The sequence below is a fragment of the Sebastes umbrosus genome, chromosome 20 (genome assembly GCF_015220745.1).
Source record: "Sebastes umbrosus isolate fSebUmb1 chromosome 20, fSebUmb1.pri, whole genome shotgun sequence".
In the NCBI taxonomy this organism is placed as follows: domain Eukaryota; kingdom Metazoa; phylum Chordata; class Actinopteri; order Perciformes; family Sebastidae; genus Sebastes; species Sebastes umbrosus.
The window spans coordinates 24,616,719-24,637,376 of record NC_051288.1 but is presented as its reverse complement, the minus strand read 5'-3'; the positions used below and the strand labels follow the sequence as shown (position 1 = coordinate 24,637,376).

Genomic DNA, 20,658 nt, shown 5'->3' with positions numbered 1-20,658 from the left:
TCTGTCATTGTTTTGTGTTGTTCATTGATTTACAATAATAAATATATACATACATTTGCATAAAGCAGCATATTTGCCCACTCCCATGTTGATAAGAGTATTAAATATATATTTTTTTAAATACTTGGTTACAGCATCGATAAGCTCTCTGGCTTTTGGTGGTTGGAGCCGGCGCCCACAACCATCTTATGTCCAGAGGTGGAGAAGCTGTGCACCCGTCCTCCTCTGCACAGGACCATCAACGTGTCCCCCGACATGCCCCTGAACTCAAAGGCAAAAGTCCCGTAGAAGAGCATGATGAGCATGCAGTAGATCCACTCAAAGATGGCGGAGGCGTGCTGCAGGGCGAAGCTCTCCTTGCAGAAGAAAACTCCACCTGGAGAGTTGGAGGTTAAGGAGGACAAAGGCTGCACAGCATTTCAGGATTCAGGAAAGGGATGTAAAGGTATTTTTTCTCCAGCAGGGGGCCACATAAAACAATTTAAACACATAACCTCTGATCATACTGGAAGACATTTTGCTAACAAGCTGAACACAGAATGAGCTTCATGTTGTCAGGATACTGAGGACCAGGGTGATCAGAGCCAGCAGGGCCATCCCCACCCGGAGGTGACCTGCTCGGTACTCTTCCTGGGTCTTGGCCAGTCTGTAGGTCAGAGCCGACTGGAGACACACGAACATCATGCTGGAGGGGAAGGCCACTCCGGCACCGACGTAATGGAGCACTTTGGCAAAATCCACCTGAGAAATAAAACACACAAAACACTTAAAATCTTTTATTTAACCTCGGGGAAACAGTAGTAGTAGTAGCAATCATTTGGGGGGAAAATAAAGAGATTTTGGTTTATCATTTAGGTATAATAATAATAATAAATAAAAATGTTAAATAATAATAAATAGAAATATAAAAACATAATATAATAATAATAAAACATTAAAAAATGTTAAATAATAATAATAATAATAATCAAAATAAATATAAAACATAATATTATAATAAGAAATATTAAAAAAATAAGAAAAATAGAAATATAAAATATAATATAATAATAATTAATTAAAAATGTTAAATAATAATAATAACAATAATGATAATGATAATAAATAGAAATATAAAATATCATATAATAATAATAAATTAAAAATGTTAAATAATAATAACAATAATAAATAGAAATAAATTTTTTTTTATAATATTGATAAATTAAAAAAGATTAAATAATAATAATAATAATAATAATAATAAATAGAAGTATAAAACATAATAAAATAATAAATTAAAAATGTTAAATAATAATAATAATAACTACAATAATAAAGAAATATGTAAGTAGCCTTATTACATGGCTTCTTACTTAAGAAATCAATCCATCTTTACCAAAGATAACTGTCTCACGTGTGCTGTATCTGAATATTGATCTGGTACAGATGAGCTGATGCTATTTCTTTCACAATATACACTGGCACTCATTTTCCAAACATTAACCCTTAAAAATATAATAAAAACGTTAACCCTCAACGTCTAAATCTAAAAACATGTGAGCATAATTTCTTGTGGAAACAAAGCTGATAAAAAACCTCCAAAAATGTCACACAAACACACGCACAGAGGGTCATCATGACCTAACACCGGCACTCTGGGTAATCACTGTTACAATATCATCCAACAAAGAACATCAGAGGTCAGGACGGGACAATCTGCACCACGAGAGAGAAAACTGTAATGATAGCAATTTACAAGGGCAACGACATCATTTCCGTTATCATCTGTGACTCCGAGAGAAAGACGACGCGGTGTCAGTTTGACTCCAGAGATGATAAGAAACCTGTTGCTTTAATGTTACCCAGTTTCAGCGTCACAGACTGAGGAAGTGCATCTTTACTACATTTATCATTTTAAAATACTTCCTGTGTGCACACTCTTATATTTTCAAATGCAGCAGCTGGAACGACGATGACACATCCTGAGGTGCATTGTGGGAGACATCACAGCTGTTTAAGAGGTGTAATTATAGGAAAGAGACAACAGAGAGCAAGTAAACGTACGTTCTGCTTGAATTATGTGTGCTGGTTCACCACAAACCATCTTTTCCATTCATGTCTCCAGAGAAGAAGAATATGAGGAGAATCAGCTCACGTCTCTGCTTTAACACTTTATGAGCATTAATGTTTTTTTGTCCGATTTGTTTCAGAAAAGTCAGAAGTTCCTCTAAAATTACGGGTGTTGCAATAAGCCGGTGATATTTGAAAATTAAATATTGATATCGTGTTAATAATAAACATAAGATAATATCGTGCAAATAATCCAGCAGCTCTTAAATCATTTCAGATTTACAGTTTTGGTTACAGACTCTCTCTCCGACTCCCTACACTCAAACAAGATGAATTTCACTGATAGCATTATTTATTTTTTCCAAATCTCATTCATGATTTCCAATTCAACATCAACATCTTCATGTCGGAGATGTAAACAGCGTCCTCTCGTATTTACGGCTCAGCAGATGGATGGAACACATTTAAACAGCACATTCGATGTTTACTCTGACGGGAAACACGGAGGTTCATTATGTAAGACTGAGCACGGACGGGGAGGAGGACTCCTACAGCCAATCAGAGAAGAAGAAGAGGAGGAGGACCACCCTTCACCGCGAGAGGACCCTGAGGATGAACTGAGCAGTGTGTTCCCCCCAAATGTAATTAGAGGAGCCCAGACGAGTGCAGACAGAGCAGCAGGAGAGGGCCTCAACTACAACACTGACCTCTGACCTCTGACAACACACACGTGTCTCAGTATCACCACTTACAGTACAGCTCTCTTCTACTGGAAGAAATATTCACTGTTTTGGTTTGCTCCAAATGAAGCAATGTTGTCTGCTGGATGTGTACAGGTAAATCATAGAGATATAAACAAACTGTAGACGCCGCATTGACTCCTGGATCGTACGTCGGCGTGGGCGCCACATTGGATCGGGCAAGACTGGCATGCAAGTGAACGGAGGAGCTGCCGTTTCTCTGGATAAAAAGCACTATAACGTCTACATTTCTCAACCGATTTCATTATCATATTAAAGGGACTATTTGTAAGTTTCAGAAATGCTTGTTAACAGCGACACCTGTGGTCGTTAAGTCAACGAAAGTCAGCGTCCTGTTGCTCGTGCTTGTGCTCGCTCTAAATAGACATGAACGAGCATCGCTCAAAGCAGTGAGGCGACACACGTCAGCTAAAACCACAATATCACTCTATATTTCAGCTGCTTGGCAGTAATGTTAGCTGACCAGACGAAGGTCTCTCCATGAATCACTGCTGATCCTAGTGTTGGCTTTTCCTGCTTCAGAAAAGCAGGTCGGTGCCGGAGCTGAAGCAGGAAGAGAAACGTTATTGCCTACCGACTGCGCCCGCAGGGAGACGATAACGTTTCTCTCTGCGGAGCCCCGTCACTTCACAAGACACGGGAAACCTCTGTTGGTCTGGAGGAGCTGCAGCATTTATTTCTGCACAAACGTCCACTGTACATTCACTAGATATTCTCAGAGCTACTAACTCTTCTGCAGGCAGGAGTGTGCATGCATGAAGGTGAGGTGGAGCGAGACAGCGAGACAGCGAGAACGCGTGCGCTGAGTGAGTGAAGGCAAGCAGGCAGAGGAGACTCTGGCCACACGTGAGCGCGCATGGGATCCCGACCCGGTAGACTTATACGTGTAAAAAGTTACAAACAGTCCCTTTAAAGGGTTTATGATCTACGAGGAGTAACGTTAAGTTAACGTCACGATTTTTTTTCTTTTGCCAAAGATTTTGGTGGAAAACTGTTAAATACGTTAAATAACGCCTAAACACAAAAACGTCTCTGTAATATTCAAATGCTGAACACACACATGCTGAACTACATACCTGGTAAAATACACAGAGTTATCACATGTTCAGCTGCAGATTTAACACCTGAGGCCATGAAAACTCAGGTATGCACGGTGTGTCCCACACATGTAGGCACATGTTCTTCTTCTCTACTATAAATCTGTCTTTATCTCAACAGCTATTTAAAAACCGTCGGTTACAAGTCAGCACAAAAGGTGACTGCTGCACACTGAGCTGCTCTTCTAAACAAATGGTGGACGTTATCATGAGAGCGCCTCCTTGAACTGCACAGGAACACACTCACACACACACGTCGTGTTTTTTAAGATCATGCTACCGCGGAGACAGACAGAACAAACAGAACATCAAAAGAGAGTTGCTTGGAAGGATTACAAAGTGTTGAGAAACAGCAGGAGGAGAGACGAACTTCAGAGAGGCTCAGCGGAGAGTTTAAAAACCAGCAGAAGCACCACGTACACGTGTTGTAGTAGTGATGAAATATCAGTAAATCACTGGAGTGGTGCTACAGAGAGAGTTCAGGAGATGAAGAGGACTAGAGTGAAGATATTATCATACTAAACTAGAAAACCTCATGAATCCATCGGTACCAACTATGTCATACTAGCTTGTCAGGAAGGAGGTTAAATAACACCATTTTCAAAGGAGTCCCTTGACCACCAGATATGTGACTGCGTAAGGGTTTTTGTCAAAAAGAAATTAGAAAAATGTCCAAAAACGTCTGAAAAATTTCCAAAATATATCCCACAAAAAGTCTGAAAAAAGTCTGAAAAATGTCTGAAAATGTCCAAAAAATGTCCGAAAAAAAGTCCAAAAAATGTATAAAAAAAAAAAAAAAAAAAAAAGTCTGAAAAATGTTTGAAAATGTCCAAAAAAAAAAAAAAAGTCCAATCACTTCAATTCAAAAAAATTCTGAAAAAATTCTTAAAAATTTAAAAAAAAAAAAAAAAAAAAAAAAAAAAAAGTCAATTTTTTTTTTAAATGTCCGAAAAAAGTCTGGAAAATGTAAAAGAAAAAAAGTTTGAAAAATCCGAAGAAAAGTAAAAAAAATTACAAATTTTTTTGAATACTTTGTTAATATATTAATAATTAATAAACTTTGTTTGTTATGGTTTACGTTGTTGTAGTAATTTTTCTTCAGGAAACTATAAAAATCATGATTCAACTGATTATCTATAGTGATGAAATTAAAGAAAGAAATTAAAAATGAAGTGGGACTCAGCTGAGGAGGGAAGAAGAGTAACAAGAGTAAGGGACAGAAACCATAACAGTCGATTAATTTATTTATGATTTTTATTTCTTTATTATTATACATTTTATATGTCTTTATTATTGTTATTATGATTTACATTTTTATTATTATACTATTTTTTATATTTCTATCTATTATTATTTAATCTTTTTTATTTTGTATTATTATTATTATTATTATTATATTATGTTTTTTATTTCTATTTATTATTATTATTATTATTATTATTATTATTATTATTATTATTATTATTATTATTATTATTTTTCTTCCCTTGTTTTCTGTCGCTAAAATCAATTAATAATCGTGAAAAATAATCGTGATTATCATTTTGCATTATAATAATAATCGTGCTGCCCTAACTCGTCGCTAGTGAGACTTAAAGCAACAATGAGGAACCTGCATTTAAAACCCGTATCATCATTTATTGGTAAACCTGGAGCCGTTGTGGATCAAGAAGGTGTGAATGTAATGCTTAAAACCTGAGCTGAATGAAGAATGCTTGATTGAAATACAGTGAATGATTACACACACACACACACAGTGACGGGAGCTGTGAGTAAAGGTCAATCTGATCTGTCTCTAAACCAACATCATCAACACAAAGTCCTGCAGCTTTCTAAAGAGACTGATCAGACTGTGATTACCTGGAAGTTTCCCACCATGATGAGGCCGGCGGCACAGATCCACGCCGTGGAGAGGCCCGCCGTGTTCAGCACACAGTTCTGGTGCTTCTCTATGACGTGAGCGTAACGCAGCAGACCGATCAGCATCACTATCAGGATACAGATGGAGAGAATAAGGATGAGATATTTCATCACTTCATCAGTTGTGATGTAATCACATTGTGTTCTCTTCCAGGAACCGTGACCACAATACAAACTGTGTCTGACATGTTTACGGTTTGGGTCTTTCCCTCCTTTCTGCTCTTTTAAGCAGAAGAAACAAACACACATTTATCATCTTTGTTTACTTAAAACTGGATCGTTAACAGGCATTGATTATTTTCTAATTACAGAGTTGATTGTTGCGTGTAATTTCTACTCTTCTTCTTTTAAAAATCCTCCTTTGTCCTCTTGTAGATACACTGTGGAATATTTTTTTACATTTCTATACTGTATTTGTGTGTGTATATATATATATTAGGGCTGTCAAAGTTAACGCGATAATAACACATTAATGCAAATTCGTTTTAATGCCAAAAATGTCTTTAACACATTAACGCAACTTGTGATTTTTAGGTTGTAGCGGACTCAGTTTTGAAGCTAGAGTGAAGATACTGGTATCATATGTCACAGAGATGCTAACTTTATTCACCCAAAACTACAACATGTATTCAACTCTACATTTTAGGCCACTTGGGGGCAGCAGAAACAAGTTGTGAACACAACACGGACATATTAGTCCAACATTCGCTCTCTTGTAGCTCTGTTTTTGGTCTCCACCAATTCCTGAGGGGAAATATCTGTCTCTTTAGCTGCTAAATGCTTCACTATGTGGATGTAGTGGGTTAAGTTTAAAGCTACATATGAAACTAGAAAAACCTAATGAATCCATTGGTACTAACCATATCGTACTAGCTTTTCGGGAAGGAGGTTAAATAACGCTCCAAACTTACGCTAAAGTTTACGCCAAGTCATAGTCAAGTCAGCACACTGACACACTGACAGCTGTTGTTGCCTGTTGGGCTGCAGTTTGCCATGTTATGATTGGAGCATATTGTTTTATGCTAAATGCAGTACCTGTGAGGGTTTCTGGAATATCTGTCATTGTTTTGTGTTGTTAATTGATTTCCAATAATAAATATATACATACATTTGCATAAAGCAGCATATTTGTCCACTCTCATGTTGATAAGAGTATTAAAGTAAGGAGTTTGTCTGTCCGTTTGTCCTTCGCATATCTCAGGAACCGCTTATCCGATCTACTTCAGACTTGGCGGGTGTATTGGTGGGGACCCCTTGGAGTGCTTTGGTGCAATTTGGACACGTTCAATATGAATAAATTTAGAATAAAGTCACAGCGCTCTGTGCAGTAGCAAGGGGGCGGGACTTCAGGGCGGAGTCGAGCATGTCATCTTCCGCAGCGAGCCTTTACGGGACCGCAGGATATACGAACGTTACGACCCAACTCTTCTTCAGTCAACGAGCATCTTTATCTGCTGCATTGTTAACATGCAAGCAAATAAAATAATAATGAAATAACAAATTTACTAACAGTACGAACAACGTCGAAACACACTGAATGACCCTACAGTACTTAACAGTGCTTTTACTGTCAGGATGCAGCATGAAAGGAACAGCGAGTTCACATCTGCAACGTAAAGCGGCGGCGGCGATGCTGCAGACCTCAGCGTGAGCAGATTCCTGATGTCTGTTTATTAAACTGCTCCATCAAAAGCTTCTCAGCAGCTTCACGCCGCTCTCCCTCACGACCTCCTGATGCTCACGCCGCTCACATCTGGAGCTGTTGTGATGTTCATGTTGTTAGTCCAGCGGTGAACCAGCGGTGAACCAGCGGTGGTCAGCGATGAGGATTATCTGTCTGTCTGAGCCTCACTGATCTTCTCACGTCCACTAACACCACACCTCCAAACATCAACTCAGTTTGTTTATGAGAGCAGAACAATAAAAAAGCTTTTGATGTTGGAGAGCTCGCACACGCCAGCTTTCCTTTAGAGCTGTAACGATTAGTCGATTAATAGATTAGTTGTCTACAGCCTTGTTAGCAGCTCTGTGCAGCTGTATTTTTGTGAGCATCTGTGGGTTTGAGACGTTAGAGGGATGTCTCGAAGTAAAAGTAGATTATAAACTGTCATTATTTGGAGACCTAGTGAAATTATACAAAACAGTTGTACTCTAACTGTTATTGAAAAATATGTTAAAGTTATTACATGCCTAATAACGTCAGCAATATTTTCCTATTACTCTGAGTAACATTAGTCCTTTATCCATTCTTAAAAGCAAAATACAGTTATTCACTTCACAGGAAAGTTTTCATTGTGTGTTTACACACTGTGTGTCAACAGAGATGCTGCAAGCTCAAGAGACTACGGAGGACGGAACCTGCCAAAATAAATAAATAAATGACTCAATAAATAAAAAAATATACCATTAAATGTAGCAAAAATAGTGTTACAATTAAATGTAGTTTTTCATTAATTGATATAATGTTTATAATTTTTTTTAATTTACTTTTGTATAAATTCCCATATTTATTTACTCTTCGGCTTAATTTCCATTTTTATTTATTTATGTATTTATTTATTTTTTATTATTTTTTTTAATGAATTAATTTATTTTTTCATTCATTTTTATTTAAATATTTATTTTTGCATTTATTTTTTATTTATTTATTTTTGCATTTATTTTTTAATTTATTTTACATTTATTTTTAAATAAATGTATTTATTTATGTGTTTGCTACTTTCAATGGCATACTTATTTATTTATCGAGTCATTTATTTATTTAATCATTTATTTTTTTATTTTGGCAGGTTCTGTCCTCCATAAAAGACAGGGTCACAAATTCGGATCGACTGTGCGACTGCTTCTCCTGCTTTCCATGGGAAATGAATGGAAAGCGTTGAGACGCCCTCCGTCACCGGATCTGGTGGATATGCGCCGATAGAGGAACCGCCGACACGCCCCCCTGAAAACGTAAACTAAGGACCGTTCCCGCCTTTTAATTTTGAAAGAGCAATGAGGAACTCCAACACTCGGCCCTCTGCGGTCCAGCCCAAAATCTGAGTGTACCAAAGCTCACTATGGTAAACTCCTGGAGTCTAAATTCTCAGAAAGTTTTACAACGCAAACAGAGAAAGAAACTGTTCATGCACCAGCCTGCACACTTGGAGTAAACCACCCTCAATAAAGTGGTTCTGGCTCACAGCAGAGCAGAGGAGTTGCCCTCCTTGTCAGAGAGTGAATGCTCCTGTGTCACATAAACACACCATTCATGGCACAGAGTAATATTTTCCCTTCATAGAGGAGGTGGTGGAGGGGGTTGGGGTGGGGGTGGGGGTGGGGGTGGGGGGGGGGGGGGGGGGTGAGGCGGGACCTGGCAGCGGGTCCTGGGGAGCAGAGACTCTGCAGGAGCCGACACAGCTGAGAAAACAAGGCTGGAGCTCTGAGTGCACAGAGACCCGTTCAACCAAGAGCAGCATGTTCAAGACTTACGTTGCCTGAACACAGACTCTGAACACAGATTCTGAACACAGACTCACCCATAAAGGATCCGGTGCTGCAGACGAGGCTGAAAAAGCAGCTTTCAGGTGGCAGAGTTCCACATTTACTGCAATGAAAACAGAGAGGAGAGGAGGGGGGGTTAGTGTTGGCTAAAGTTCAATCAAGTTCCTGCAGAGTTCAAATCGAATCAGATCAGATCTGTGACCTCCTCTTGGGTTTTTACTGTCGGCACGAATTCCTTAGAAATAGTCATGAAAAAGCAGCGTGACCTTATTTGCATACTTTGCCAACCCTCCTGATTTTCCCGGGAAGCTTGCGTTTATCATCACCCTCTCTCGGTTTCCTCCCGGGGTCACAATCCTCCCGTATTTCTCCAGATTTATGTCAAATTTTCACACTTTTTTTCCCCCTTTTCTTTATCTTAACCTGGAACTGAACAGTGTGTATAATCCCTACTGTTTCCACCCTGTCGTTTCCCGTCGGAGGAGAGCAGTCTAACAGCTCAGTTTGAGCTCACGTTTAAGCTTCGCTCGCCCCACAGCTGTTTTCCAAGCTACTGTAGCTGGTTTCACCTAAACTGGGTTGAAAAACGATGCCATCTGGTTGCCATGGTAACGGATTATGTCTGACTATTATCCACACGCCCCCTATTATGTGTTTGACAAAGAACGATAACAAAAAAACAGGAAGTAAAACTGGCTGGAGGGAGGCTTTAACCCCAAATTGCTCCTGAAGGCTGAGTCGTTATATTAGATCCTGATGGGCAAAGTTGGCTCCTTGCATGGCAGAATGGTCCTTGAATGTGTGAATGGATGAATGCTGACATGTGGTGTAAAGAGCTTTGAGCGTTCCGAAGACTAGAAAATCATAAATAAACTTTCTCCAGTGAGCAGGTTGCTTATTCAGTCTGAAAGGAGCTTTACATTAGTGCACAACATTCAACAGTTTCAAACTGATAAATGTTCTGTTGCAACCACTTAAATGTCTTATATTTCACATTTTGTGCATGAGTCATACTCGTGCAGTACAAAGGTGCATATTTCCTTGTTCTTACTCACTAATCGCAGGCTGTGCTGCGTGCCAACTAAAACACAATGTGTGCTGCTGACATATTCTTGTTTTTCTTTTTGGGTTCAGTGAAGTGAGTGTTTACTGAACGTATAAAAATGAGCACAGCGAGACGAGCTGCCATCATTTGATACCCGCGGTCACATCATGCGTACTGTGAGTGATACTGTTATTATTGTGAGAGTGGAAAGAGGATCGTCACTGGTTTACCACTGTGGCTTCAAGAAACCACACAGCTCCATGTCAACAATGTGCCTTTGTGTGGCTCCCTGAAGATCACATACAGGAAGCAGTGACTGTGATTTCCACAATAACAGGAGTTTCACAATAAGAGGAGTTTCGGAGAAGCAGTTTTGCAGAATGACTAAAATACCTGCAGAGATTTAATCATCACTGACCTGATGAGAGGGATGTTGTCCAGCGTGCAGCACAGAACCGGACCCCTCTGTAGTGGAAGCTGCTCCTCACACGACTCATTATAAAGCCTGTAAACACACACACACACACACACACACACACACACACACACACACACACACACACGGACACGCAAACACGTTCAGTCTGCAGATACTGACGGATAAACAGATTTAACCTCTTCAGCCCTCTAGGGTGCTGGAACGTGTGGTTCTCCTAGACAGACATACCCAAAATAGATCAGGAATAGCTCCACAACTAGCAGGTCTATATGCATGGTCTTGGTCTCTATGGATAGGTAAGACCCCAGAGAATTCACCCCAGTGTCAGTGACATTGTGATTGGTACTATGTCTGAGTAAACTGTGATGAACCAAAGGAAAAATGTAAATTTTTATCCTCGCCTAATATGTTTTCTAGATTAGACAGTGGATAACACCATTATAGCAATGATGCCATGCACGGAGACGCCACTGAATTCATTCAGAAACTCCTCGACTACAAGTGTGCCAAAGCAGATATAAATAACACAAAGCACATAGATTCTATAAAGTTTTTTAGTAAGGATAGGACCAGGAGGACTCTCCATTTGGCACACTTGGATACCCAAAGTGTGCCAAATGGGTTTTCTACCTCTTGAAAGGGAATCTGGCTCTAAAATACTCCTGATATCCACTACAGGAGGCTATGTGAACACAATGGAGCCTTTGGCCATGACATTTAACCCGTGCATCATCACATTCTACCATTGTGCACACTAGAAAATCAATAAAAACAACAACTAAATTGTATAATTTTGACTCCAAATGGAGTCGTTTTATTATAATAATGAAATATGATCAAGTAAAACTTAGATAATAACAAATAAGATCAATAAAAATGGAAATAAGATAACAAAAAAGAATCAAAAGTGAAGTATGTACATTCAATATAAAAACTAAATACAAAAAAATACAATTTCTTGTGCGTTGATTTTGTAACTAAAATATTGAAATCGTTGCCAAACAATCATTGTTTGGACAAAATACACTTGGAGTGTTGTTTTAGTAGCGTTAAGGCCTCGTCCTTTAGAAACTATTCAGGAAAAAAAACCACCACAGCACTTTATGAAGTTTTTAAAAGGCAGTGTTTTAACACACCGGTACCGGTTTTGTCGGGTAAAAGAGGTTAAAAGTAACAAAAGTAACACATCAACAAATTCAAAACTTGTTTTTGTGCCCCGCTGGAATCTTTGAAAATCGTCTTAAAGTTCAAAGTTAAAAAAAACAATCCTCATTACAGGCCTGTTTTTATTTTTTAACCACCTGAATGGTGCATAATGAATGTAAAGTAAGCAAATGTGTTAAAACTCTGTTAATGTTTGAGCATTGTCTCGCACATTTGGAGCTTCATGACTCACGATGATCTACGCAGACTGTCGAAAATTAACCCAAAATATTTCTAGGTGAAAGGTCGGATCAAATATAAAATTGACATCCTTGTTTTCCAACAGCTTGTTTCCCTCGTCTACACTAACACAGGATCAGCGTTTTATATTAATTTAAGCTGGAGAAAAAGCTCCGTTCCTTGGTCTAATAAAACACCAGCCTAGGATTCTTTAGGTTTTCTAGTTTCATATGATGCCAGTATCTTCACTCTGGCTTTAAAACTGAGCCCACTACAACCTAAAAATCGCAAGTTGCGTTAATGCGTTAAAGAAATTAGTGGCGTTAAATTAATTTGTATTATTATCACGTTAACTTTGACAGTCCTAATCTTTATACCAATAAAACTAACAGTCTATAATCACAACAACATGGGCTGCATCAGAACATGAGAGCTGTTTAAATACCACCTTAATAATCTGCATGTGTTATCGCTTACACAGTTTCCATGGTAACGCAGGTGTTCTGCACACATTGACTGATGCGTTTCTGCTGATTAGGTTTTTGAAAACATCTCGACATGTGTTAACTATAACTGTTATTGATGTACTTTCTGTGTTTTCTGTACCAGCTGGGGAGGTGCTTCTTCTTCACATTCCACAGAGGTGACGGGATATCAGGAGATAAAACCAGCTGCAGGTCTGACACCATGTTTCCTCCTCCGTCCATCTCAGTCTGTTTGCATTCAGAGACCTCAGTTTACTGTAACTCCCTTCCTACACTCACATTCACTCTGTCTTTACACGTCCCCCCCCCCCCCCCCCCGTCTCATGTCAACATTTACAGCACTTTATTTTCTTAATGTCCACTCCCACATCTTCATTTCTCCACCTCGTGCCTCAGTATGTTTGAATTACGGCTGGCAGGAAGTGGCGAGCGGGGGGCCTCGTTGATGTAGAAAAAAGATTCCTGGCGCACAAAACTAAGCCCGCCATGAATAACCTTTTTTCCTGAATCAATGCTGCGTAAACACGCTAGCTAGAGAGAGTTTTTCCCTCCACAGTTTTCACAGCTGGCATCTGCAAGTGATTTGGAGTTTTGTGACACATTAACAGGTACTGAAAAATACCTCGTCACTACTTTAGAAAGTTGGCCCTGTTTCTGTTTTGGCTCTCCGTCCACACTGAGCTGGTGGTTTATTAAACCCAGGAACGGAGCTTTTTCTCCAGCTTAAATTAATATAAATGGTCCTGTTTTAGTGTAGGCGAGGGAAACAAGCTGTTGGAAAACAAGGACGTAAATCGCTGTTTTATATTTGATCTGACAACAGAGACAGAAAGACATGTAAACAAGCTAAATTGTGCTGTATTTTAAACACATAACAGAGGTTTAACCAGAGACTCTTTAGCAGATATCAGCTGTGATGAGCAGTTTTGTTGTTTGCCGAACAAAAAAGAACAAAGATGAAGATATTTAGCCATTTTGTTAAAAACGATGTGGACGTTTTCTGAGGATAAAACAAACTCTAACCTCCCTGTTTGCAACTTTATTCACCCAAAAACAATGCAACATGTATTTAATCCTACATTTTTTGGCCACTTGGGAGCAGCAGAAACAAGTTGTGAACACAACACTGACATATTAGTCCTATATTTACTCACTTTTAGCTCCGATTTTGGTCTCCACCAATTCCTGAGGGAAATATCTGTCTCTTTAGCTGCTAAATGCTCCACTATGTGGATGTAGTGGGCTCAGTTTGAAGCTATATATGAAACTGGACAACCTAATGAATCCATTGGTACCAACCATGTCATACTAGCTTGTCGGGAAGGAGGTTAAATAACGCTCCAAACTACGCAAAGGGGTCCCTTGATCTCTGACCTTCAGATGTGTGAATGTAAATGGGTTCTATGGGTACCCACGAGTCTCCCCTTTACAGACATGCCCACTTTATGATAATCTGACTGACAGCATTGAGTGTGGTGTGTGTGTGTGTGTGTGTGTGTGTGTGTGTGTGTGCTGTACCAGTTATGCAGAGGGCAGACATGCTGGTTGTACACGGACATCGCGTATCTGTAAGAACAGAAAAAAGGACAAAAGAATCAAAATAAATAACTCTGATATAATCTTTCATACAATATCTCCACTCCTATAACATGGCTGTCTGTGTAATTTAATAATGTTTAACAAAGAATAAACAAGCTACACTTAAAATCACGTGCACATATAGCCAGATTAGTGCCCGTCCAGGCTCTAAAGAACAACATGAACTACCGTCCTGCTGCTGCTGCCACAGACTAATGAGGCTGCTCGTGTTCGTCATACGTGTACGCAGCTGCTGGCTGTATTTTAACCTGAACTGTGACGCCAGAGGAGCTGCTGCTTCTGAAATCCATTAAAATGTGTCGACTACACAATAACCACAAACACACAGACTGGCTGCAAACACACATAAATACACTATGAGGCTCGTTTTAGGCTTCTGGTAGAGCAGCTCGTCCAGATGAAGCAGATGTTCAGAGGTCTGTCCACCACTTTGGTTCAGACTCAAATATCTCAAGAATTACTGGATGGATTTCTATTAGATTTTATATATACATTTATATATACATTTATATATACATTTTGCAACTTGGGGTTACCTTCTAGACACGACCTTGAGCCGGCGCTAACAGCGCTAACAATGAAAACAACTGTAACAGTGCTGACAGAGATAACAACTGAGGGGTCGGTCGGGACGGCGTTATCAGCTGTAACTGCTGTATGAGAGCAGTGCAGAGCGGTGGCTGGGAGCTAGCCGGTGCATGCACTAAAAGCATGCACAGCCGGCCCGGCGATGTCAACAAAGCACAGAGAGAGAAAGACTTCATCCTCTGCTCAGGTTGAATTGTTTTTACTAGATTTATACTCCTGAAAATTACCATTTGACAAGTTAATGCAGGATTTTATATGTTCTACAAGACATAAGGGCAGAAATTCAGAGGAAAAACTTAATTTCTTTCACCTTTTAACTGCAGCCACATGTCAACATTATCTTATCTGAGGCTTGAACATATCAAGATAACAGAGATTAAATCACCAAAACACTCTACAGAAACACAGACACATCATCAAAACAAAGCTGCTGACAAATGTAGAAACTTAAAGTGAGACAGGTGACGGTTTGAGTGTCTCTATTGATTGCTGATAACAAGATCAGGTCAGGAGAATTGATTTGCCTTTACACAAACAAATAGTGATGAACTGTTGTAGAGCGGAGCACAGATTTTTGATTTGGCTTTAGTTAAAATGTAGAACTTAGGGTTGTCAAAGTTAATAACGCCACTAATTTTTTTAACGCATTAACGATCTTTCAGAGGTTGTAGTGGGCTCAGTTTAAGAGCTAGAGTGAAGATACTGGCATCATATGAAACTAACTTGGGGGCAGCAGAAACAAGTTGTGAACACAACATTGACATATTAGTCCAATATTCGCTCTCTTTTAGCTCTGTTTTTGGTCTCCACCAGTTCCTGAGGGAAATATCAGTCTCTTTAGCTGCTAAATGCTCCGCTACGTGGATGTAGCGAGCTCAGTTTAAAGCTATATACAAAACTACAAAACCTAATGAATCCATTGGTACCAACCATGTCATACTAGCTTGTCGGTAAGGAGGATAACTAACGCTCTAAACATACGCTAAATTTTGTTGAGGAAAAACTGTCATGTCCATTTTCAAAGGGGTTCCTTGACCTCTGACCTCCAGATATGTGAATGTAAATGGGTTCTATGGGTACCCACGAGTCTCCCCTTTTCCTTTAACGTTTCCTAGGTCGCTGTCTGCAGGATTACGTTACATTACGTGCGGTACAAAACACGGTGACAACGCACGGTGGCGCCAGATTTACCCGCGGGAGATCGCTGTTTGCATGATTCTGTTAAAACGATGTAAAATATAAATCTTAATAGCTAGAGCATTCATTTTTTTGCAGCAGAAAGCTATGGCGTCTGTCTTTAGCGTCATCCAGTTGTACGCCCTTTGCACTTTATCTGCTCATTAATGAGCAGATCTTAAAAACTAAAAAATGTGCATAGTTCAAATAATTGTAAATATTTTGTTCATGTTTCTACATTTAGAAATCTTTTGGATCAAAATGTTTATGTTTATTTAGTAACATTTTATGGAAAAAAATGTCAGATTTTTGTATATATGACACAATTTCAATACTTTTGTCAATTATTATAGTTTATTGACTTATATAACCTTTTAGCTTAGGTCGTATAGATCTTAGGGATATTAGGTATTTGAAGATACTCCAAGAAATGACATCACAATAAGTAAAAACACCAAAGTAGGCCCTGGCAGACCATTTCTATTGCAGAGTTCAACGGGTTAAGGATGTTTCCAAAGATATTTCCCTTAAATCTTGTATTCAGTCTTGGATTATACTCTCACGCAGAATGCTCTCATAATAGCAGCCCTGCTTGCTCATTTCCTCAATATAAAATCATCTCTTATTGTCATGTGCAGAGCTCCAGACGTGACTGCTGGGAGTGAAACACAAGCAGACCAGACAGGAATCTCAAGGATCTCCAACACAATGGTAGAATAAACAGCAAACATTCATGATGAACTTTGAGCAGCCAGTTGAGGAGATGATAGTAGAGCCTCTCTAACCGGGCTGACAACACGTCGCCACACTACGTAGTCTGGAGAGCAACATGTTGATGGTTATTTAACTCTGAGGTACTCACACAAGCCAGATCCCAGTGATGGTGAAGACAGGCAGGCTGACAGGAAGGATCATCCACCGGGACATGATGACCACCTGCAGAGAACAACACACACCATCAATAAACAGTCTTGAATTACATAAATTGGGTCTCACTGTAAAGCTGAGACTCTTGTGGATCCAATGAGCCCAGCTGTATTCATGTGTGATGATGTTAGTCCCCATAGGAGACATTTCATTGTAGTGAGACGTGACCTCCCTGTATAAAATGACCTGTGGTGACCTCTAGGATAATCACAGCCTCATGAAACTTTACAGCCACAAACTAGAGACCTAGAGCATTCAGAGGATGGATGGATCAGACTAGAGACCTAGAGCATTCAGAGGATGGATGGATCAGACTAGAGACCTAGAGCATTCAGAGGATGGATGGATCAAACTAGAGACCTAGAGCATTCAGAGGATGGATGGATCAGACTAGAGACCTAGAGCATTCAGAGGATGGATGGATCAAACTAGAGACCTAGAGCATTCAAAGGATGGAGGGATCAAACTAGAGACCTAGAGCATTCAGAGGATGGATGGATCAAACTAGAGACCTAGAGCATTCAGAGGATGGATGGATCAGACTAGAGACCTAGAGCATTCAAAGGATGGAGGGATCAAACTAGAGACCTAGAGCATTCAGAGGATGGATGGATCAAACTAGAGACCTAGAGCATTCAGAGGATGGATGGATCAGACTAGAGACCTAGAGCATTCAGAGGATGGATGGATCAAACTAGAGACCTAGAGCATTCAGAGGATGGATGGATCAGACTAGCTAGATTGACAATAAGGGGGTTACAGAACAGAAGTGCTCACCATCCAATCGCTGAAAAGAAAAAATGCGATTCTTGCAGAAATCTCAAAATGTCAAAAGTTTTTGATTCCAAATCACAGCATGTCTTTTTCTCTGGTGTTCCTCAAGGTCTTGGTGTCTTAATGTGGTATTATGGAGTGATTATTGATCATTTTTATCAATGCTAGAGTGGTAAAAAATGGTTAAATTTAGCACCAAATCTGTGCAACAAATGGTATCAACACAAAAATTGCTGCAACAACTTATGAGACATAATAGAGCATGAGGATGACCATCATATACTTCTATCATCATGTTCTAAACTCTTGTACACTTTCACAATTTTCCCACAGTGTAATCTCCAGGTTCCCAGCTTTCAGATGATGTACACCACTTCTATGTGACATCTACTGTTGACCTGCTATCTCCCCCTAAAGACCCCCTGGACCCTCCTAAAAAAAAAGACAAAACTGGTCGAAGTTCAAAATGTCAGAAAATAGCAGGAAAAAAAATGCCTTTCAAATATCTTGTTTTGTCCCCCCGACCGTCCAAAAACTCAAATACATTAAATTTACTAAAATATAAAACAAAGAAAAGCAGCAAATTTTCACATTTCAGTTTGTTATTATTTGTTTATTTCACGGTTTTGTTGAATACTTCTATGTGACATCTACTGTTGACCTGCTATCTCCCACTAAAGACCCCCTGTACTCCCCTAAAAGAGACTAAAATGTGTCTCAGAGGGTTAAATAAACAGAAGAAAGAGATTTATCTACATGTTCCTGTGTGTTCATTCACTATTTTCTGTGTGAACACAGAAGAAACTGTGACCACCATTCATAAAACTAACTTGAAACTGCAACAACAACTGCAGTACAAACAGAGTTTCCTATTTCTTTCCTCTCCTCTGGTTTTACTGAATGCCTCTTTTCTCCTGCAGAAGCTGCTCCTTTCTACCTGTGCATGCTTTTTACCTGCAAGTATTTCACAAGTTTTGATTTCCTACCTCTGGTTTGTTCATCTCAGCTCCTCCAAACTGGAGCAAAAGAAGTTGCAGAAAGTCACAGCTGGTCTGAGCTCCTCTTCTTCATCAGCTGCTGCTGGGTTCATTGTCAGATATGAGATGACAAATGTGATGCAGATTCATCAGAAACCGGTTTCATTCATCATCTCACAGTGAGAGAGAGAGAGAGAGAGAGAGAGAGAGAGAGACTCCTCTGAGTCCTTTGAGTCCTCTGTGTGCAGCAGCAGCCTGGATGTTATGATCCTCTGTTGCAGAGAGCAGCTGGAACCAGGAACTTTAAACTCCTCCCAGCACTCACTCACATGGGTTTCCCCCTTTAAAGAGGCAGATGTGACTCTCACTAGTGTTAGAAAATTAATGTTTTGTCTTATTATATGAGCTCATAAATGTGTGTGTGTGTGTGTGTGTGTGTGTGTGTGTGAGTGTGTGCAGATATATCTGGACTGTTGCATTGACTACCTTACTGAACTTGTTTAGATGCAATCAGCTGCTGCAGGTGTTGTGGATGTTTTTCTGTCACAGATCATTTTGTTCTCAGTCTAGTTCCTGGAAATACATTTCACAACAGAAATGAATCACTCCTGTACTTAGTATGTTTTGGGGATATTGTTGAATCTTTTTTCTTTTTCTCCCTCAAACTGCTCTAAAGGTTTTCCAGGAAAGCAGATGATGATGATGATGATGCCTTCAGGTGCCCCTTGGAAAGCTCGTGTTTCTGAGTTGCCAGTGAGGAGATGTTAGATGGGCCTCTGTAAGTGTAGGAAAGATCAACACTTTGAGTTTGAAGTGATTTATGGTTAAATATAAATTAATTCGGTCCATGTTGTTGCATTACAATTTATTTATTGCTGTTTTTTTTTTTTTTATAATTTAACTATTTCATCTTTATCTTTTATTGATGCTTTACTCTTCTATGATTTAATGTTTGTCTGTCTTTTTTTTTTTTGCTTTAACATTTGAGCTTTTTTTCCCATCCTGTGTACACAAGGCCAAAACGTCGCAATACAATAATGTGAAAAATACTCCATTACACTCATGGAGTCGTGTTTTTGAAAGAAATGCCACATCTTGGATGCCCCTATAGTAGATACAACATGAAAAGTGCCTTCTAGGGTGTCCTTCAAGTGGAGAAAACATGATAATGGCCCCTTTTGGATGCCCCTATGGTAGATAAAACATGATAAAGTGTCTTCTAGCATGCCCTTCAAGTGGAGAAAACATGATAAAAGTGCCCTCTTGGATGCCCCTATGGTAGATAAAATATGTTAAAGTGCCCTTTAGAGTGCTCTTCCAGTGGAGAAAACATGATAAAGTGCCCTTCCAGTGGAGAAAACATGATAAAGTACCCTCTTGGATGGCCCTATGGTAGATAAAACATGTTAAAGTGCCCTCTAAAGTGCCCATCCAGTGGAGAAAACATGTTAAAGTGCCCTCTTGGATGGCCCTATGCTAGATAAAATATGTTAAAGTGCCCTTTAGAGTGCTCTTTCAGTGGAGAAAACATGATAAAGTGCCCTTCCAGTGGAGAAAACATGATAAAGTACCCTTTTGGATGGCCCTATGCTAGATAAAATATGTTAAAGTGCCCTTTAGAGTGCTCTTTCAGTGGAGAAAACATGATAAAGTGCCCTTCCAGTGGAGAAAACATGATAAAGTACCCTTTTGGATGGCCCTATGGTAGATAAAACATGTTAAAGTGCCCTTCCAGTGGAGAAAACATGATAAAGTAGCCTCTAGGGTGCTTTTCCAGTGGAGAAAACATGATGGAAGTGCACTAATGGGTGGTCTTAGAATGGAGAAAACATGATGCAGTGCCATAGGTTGCCCTACATGCTAGAAGAAAAGACAAATTCTGCTACACACATTTCTTTTGTTTTGTTTTTTTTTGGATGTGGACTTCTCTCTAATCATTGCTTTTTTTTTCT

The 20,658-nt window shown here is 39.3% G+C and overlaps 1 protein-coding gene across 1 annotated transcript; it reads right to left on the bottom strand.

Annotated features, from left to right (window-relative positions):
- LOC119479049 (transmembrane protein 150A-like) lies at positions 1 to 19,076 on the bottom strand. The gene is made up of 8 exons (XM_037754234.1): positions 18,716 to 19,076; positions 16,891 to 16,964; positions 14,184 to 14,231; positions 10,777 to 10,863; positions 9,349 to 9,416; positions 5,771 to 5,898; positions 564 to 741; positions 1 to 376 (listed from the first exon to the last, which is right to left on the bottom strand). Exons 1-8 carry the CDS (start codon positions 18,728 to 18,730, stop codon positions 129 to 131), a joined length of 846 nt encoding a protein of 281 aa, XP_037610162.1. The 5' UTR covers positions 18,731 to 19,076; the 3' UTR covers positions 1 to 128.
- Between the last annotated feature and the right edge of the window lie 1,582 nt (positions 19,077 to 20,658).